Raw genomic sequence first — 5065 nt, 5'->3', positions numbered from 1 at the left:
ATATGTCGGAATATTAATAATTATTTTTTTTACATTTTACTTAAAATGCAAATTTGCTTCTATCACAATTTTGATTACTGGATAAATACGTACAAAGTAATTTATCAGTTTGTATAAAAAATAACAATTTCACTTTTAGCGACAGTAAAAATCTACCGCCAAAAAAAATCAATTGAATAGCAATTTTAATCATATTTACCGATAATTGGGGATTGTCAATTTAACGGAATGCTACAGGATTTTATATGGAGCAATCAGCTGTTTTTGAAAATTGATTAAATTAGCGAAGAAAAATTAAGCATGAAGAATTAGCAGAATCGCAGAAGTCTCTAAAATGAATTTAAAGAATTTTAGCGATGGAGTTTTAGCGATAGCAATTAGCAGAATTGGTCTGCTGGTTGGGCTTAAGATGCAAGCATCTATGAGTGGCATTACAGCTAAATAATTTATTTTAGTTACGGATACGAGAACTTATAAAATATAACAATTAGCCTTTGCACAATGTTTAGCTAGTTTACGAAAAAATAGTTAATGGGAAATTAAATTAAGAAGCAAATTTATAAAAGAAAAAACAAATTGTTTTTCGTTTATTCCTCTCTTTCCCTTTTTACTGAGATAGAAAGTTAAAATAGTAGAGTTATTCTACTAAAACAAGACTACACTCTTTTTAAAATCTGTTTCAAAATATTATGCGATAATACCCAATATTTCTAATAGGTTTTTTTTCATTTCTTAACTAAAACTAAATATATAATTTCTTTTGATGTTTTGGCAACTCTAACACCGCTCAGCATTAGGCACCCACAGCTGCTGTTGACATATGATAAAATTGCAAAATAAATCTGCAATAATTTTAGAGCAAAGTGAGCGGAAAATTTTGGTCGTTGTGTTGTTCAAAAATCTTATGCATAAAAATACAAAAATAGCATTTAAGTAAAATATACAAGTTCATTCCGTTTAAAATATAAAACGCAACGAACGTGAATTTGCAGTTAAGTTGAACAACAGGTGCAATGAGTGAAAAATACCAAATAACAAATTGGAGTCCATTTGTGTACGGTGGTCTAGCATCTATTACAGCTGAATTTGGTAATTTGTAATACAAACGATTTTAAACAGAATCAAAACTTACTAGTAATTTTGTGAATAATTTACAACTACGTTCAACAATTTATTTTAATTTATTGCTTACATACGCTTGACAGGTACTTTTCCAATTGACACCGCAAAAACGAGGCTACAAATTCAAGGTCAGAAAATCGACCAAACATTTTCAAAGCTGCGGTATAGGGGCATGACAGATGCGTTCATAAAAATATCAAACGAGGAAGGACTGCGAGCACTCTATTCTGGGTATGTCAGTATGTTATAGAAGGGAAATTGTTATTAACAAAGTTTTGCATTACATTATTTGACATTTAACATCAGTATATACATACATAAACAATGATATTTTTAGCTAAGAATGCCCTCAAAATTTCTTACAAAATATGCCTAATTTTGGTTGATTTTTGTATATGTGTATTATTTGCTTATTTTGCAATATTATTTAGTATTTAAGTTTTTTTAATATTAATTTTTTTATTTAAATATATATATATAGCTTGTCTTGTTTGGAGATATGTACATTTGTTTGTATGAACTAAAATGTAAATTGTAGTTTTATTTGGTTTCCGATAAAAATGTTATCCGTTTTATAACAATTAGTCTCATTCTACTAATAAAAAGTTTCCGCCATATACGTATATATATATATATAAATGTATATATCTACGTACATATTAAATTATTAACATATAAATAAGCAAAAGCTACAATTTTGCGGCTTTAGCGTTTTTTTTATTTGCAAACTAACATAAACAAAAATAAACACGTTATCATTTATGTCAATTTTAATATAATTTTGCAAAGTAAGGAAAATTTTCTGTTAATGTAAAGATTTTTTCTTAATATTAAAAGTATGTATAATAGAAAATAATAATTCTTAATATAAACAATTTATAAATAAAATGGATTCAATACGCAGCGATAAATGCACGTGCTCACGTGATTTTATTTTTTATAAATAATTAGAGCACAGATAAGCCTGTTTATGAAGTGATTTAATTATTTTATAGAATTCCTTGTAATATTTATTTATGTACATTTATATTTATATTGTTATGCATACTTATAAGTATTTTACATGAGTTAAAAAGAAATCAGCGAATATATTAAATTAAAATTACTTAAATAACAATTGGCAGATGGATGAGTAGGCAGGCATATATTTAAATGTAATTAAGTTTTATCACGTGTACATTTTTTTGCAATTAAATAATTAGCTATAATAATTAGAAAATTAAATAAGTTTTATATAAATAGTTTTATACAACTCGTGCCCTTTTACAAAACCATTTGTTTGACAAGTAGTTACTAATAATTAGAGCGCAGATAAGCCTGTTTATAAACTGATATAATAATGTTCTAAAGAATTCCTTGTATTATGTATATATGTACGTATATATTTGTATTATTGTATATATTTATATTATTGTATATATTTATATTATTCAGTGAATATATTAAATTAAAATTACTTTAATAACAACAAATGGCGTAAGTATAATGAGTAATTTTTATCACATGTATATTTTTTTACATTAAAAAATTAGGTATAATAATTAGAAATACGTTTTGTTATAATTAGTTTTATACAATGCATGACATTTTACAAAAGCATTTGTTTGACGAATAGTTACTAATAAAAACTAATTAGAAAAACAACTTTCGTTGCTGTCAGTTTTGTTTACGCGTGATACCTCAAATAAACACGTTTTTTAATAAAAAGTCTAAAAAAATTGAACGAACAAAGTACATCGTTAAACGACAGTTATTAATAATTACTAATCGCGTACAACTGTGTCTGATATATATTTTTAGAATATGGCCTGCTGTACTCAGACAAGCTACTTATGGTACTATCAAATTCGGTACATATTATACACTGAAAAAATATGCAAGTCAACGTGGATTACTAATAGATAGCGAAACGGGCACAGAAAGAGTTTGGGGAAATATACTTTGCGCCGCTGCTGCGGGAACGATATCATCCGCTATCGCAAATCCCACTGATGTACTCAAAGTTCGAATGCAAGTACACGGGAAGGGTTCAGAAAATAAAGGATTATTTCAGTGCTTTAATGAGATATACAGATATGAAGGCGTACGTGGTCTATGGCGAGGAGTTGGTCCTACATCACAGCGTGCTGTTGTGATTGCAGCTGTAGAACTACCCGTTTATGATTTTTGTAAATTACAACTAATGAATACTTTTGGTGATCACGTAGCGAATCATTTTATGTGAGTTCAGAGAGTGCTAAACTTATAAAAACTGTGAAAATAATTTGTTATTTATTTACTATTTTTAGCTCAAGTTTTATAGCAAGTTTAGGTAGTGCAATTGCATCTACACCTATAGATGTAATACGGGTAAATTGTCAAATTGAATGTTTATTTTTCATTTTTAAAATGCCTTAATATATTCCAGACAAGACTTATGAATCAAAAACACCTTACAGTACAGAATAGTGTTGCCACAACAACAACTCAAAAACTTTACACAGGTAGTTTCGATTGTGCGGTGCAAGTAAGTGAAGAATATATTAGACATTTTACAATTACTATCAAAGCATATCAACTCTTGTTTTATTTTTAGACGGTGCGAAACGAAGGTTTGCTTGCGCTCTATAAAGGATTTATTCCAACGTGGGTGCGTATGGGTCCTTGGAATATAATATTTTTTATTACCTACGAACAACTCAAGAAACTTTAATTTTAAATAAAATTATTTAAGTATTTTAGTTAAAAACCAAATTTAATGTTAAGCTTATGTTAACTGAAATGATTATTTAAGGTTGTAAATTAGTAGAAATTAATTTGAAACGCTTAAATCTAGCTATAAAGAAAACTTATTACCAATGACTGTCGGAATAATTTATAGAGAAAAACACACTGTATTAAACTGTATATATTTAGTATTATATAAGACAAAAATATTTTTGTAGGTATGACATATATGCAGCTGTTATGTGAAATGTTTAATATAAACTAACCGATAATTTTTTGATATAAAATCTTGTGAAAAAGTTATACTTAAAGTAAATACTTATCTATAAGATTATTATTGAAGTATTAATGTTTTAAGAGTATATAATTGAAATTACTTGCTTTTATGTCTGCATTTTATGATTTTTGAAAAATCCTACTTATGTTTATTAAACTTTAATCAAAATTTTGCATTTTATCATTTTTATAAAAAATTCTCGCGAGCTTAAATTCTTTATAATATGTATCGCAAATCGAAATAAAATTTTAAATTTCTTGATGAGTATTGCGAGAATTTTATTTTCATAAAAAATAAAAATTATTTTAAATAAACTTTTTTGTTTTTTGATTTTAAGATTATAATATATATAAATTTAATATTAATATAAATGAAACTTTTTGTGTTGCATAGTTATATTTTAATAGATAAATTCTCTATATAAAGTTATATGTATTCTCTAGCATGAACAATAGCACAAATTTGTGTATATGTTATGTTTTACATAATTGTTAAGAAAAACTCTGATGTTTACATAGTACAAAACTATTGTAAAAAATTTTAGTTATAGATTATTCACAAGACAAAAGATACTCAAGATCCAGGGATCTTAATGATTAAAATGAGCAATCAGCTATTTGAGACAAACGTGAATATAAAAAACTAATTTAATTTGAAAAATTATATTGAATACGAAAATGCTTTAGAAATTTTATAAGATCATAAAGTATAATAAAAAATACAAATATTTCCCGTAAAAAGATTTCAATACGGCAAACAAAAGAAAACTAACTTGTGTCGCATGAATAGTCTTTTAAGGTTTATTAAATATATTACAAAATCCCATATAATTTACTTAAGTGGTTTGTATTGAATGTGAATTGAAAAACAATTCTGTTTAGCCTATAAATATACTATATGAAATTAATGTTAGAAATGTATTTTAAAAATATGTTATTTATTTTGTTAACTAGAGAAAAA

General features: G+C 26.0%; 1 protein-coding gene across 2 annotated transcripts; it reads left to right on the top strand.

Moving 5' to 3' along the window:
- Window positions 1-823: 823 nt before the first annotated feature.
- Window positions 824-4156, top strand: LOC119673043 (mitochondrial uncoupling protein Bmcp). Of its 2 annotated transcripts, none has more exons than XM_038084255.1 (6): window positions 824-1089; window positions 1206-1353; window positions 2923-3342; window positions 3411-3471; window positions 3530-3628; window positions 3698-4150. In XM_038084255.1, exons 1-6 carry the CDS (start codon window positions 1014-1016, stop codon window positions 3812-3814), a joined length of 921 nt encoding a protein of 306 aa, XP_037940183.1. In that variant the 5' UTR covers window positions 824-1013; the 3' UTR covers window positions 3815-4150. The 2 variants fall into 2 exon arrangements, with proteins under 2 accessions (XP_037940183.1, XP_037940184.1); XM_038084256.1 differs by having other exon boundaries at window positions 1055-1134; window positions 3698-4156.
- The last annotated feature ends 909 nt before the right edge of the window (window positions 4157-5065 follow it).

This window comes from Teleopsis dalmanni, chromosome 1 (genome assembly GCF_002237135.1).
Source record: "Teleopsis dalmanni isolate 2A chromosome 1, ASM223713v2, whole genome shotgun sequence".
Lineage (NCBI taxonomy): Eukaryota > Metazoa > Arthropoda > Insecta > Diptera > Diopsidae > Teleopsis > Teleopsis dalmanni.
Note: the sequence above shows the minus strand (reverse complement) of the source record. Positions and strands in the feature narration are given on the sequence as shown.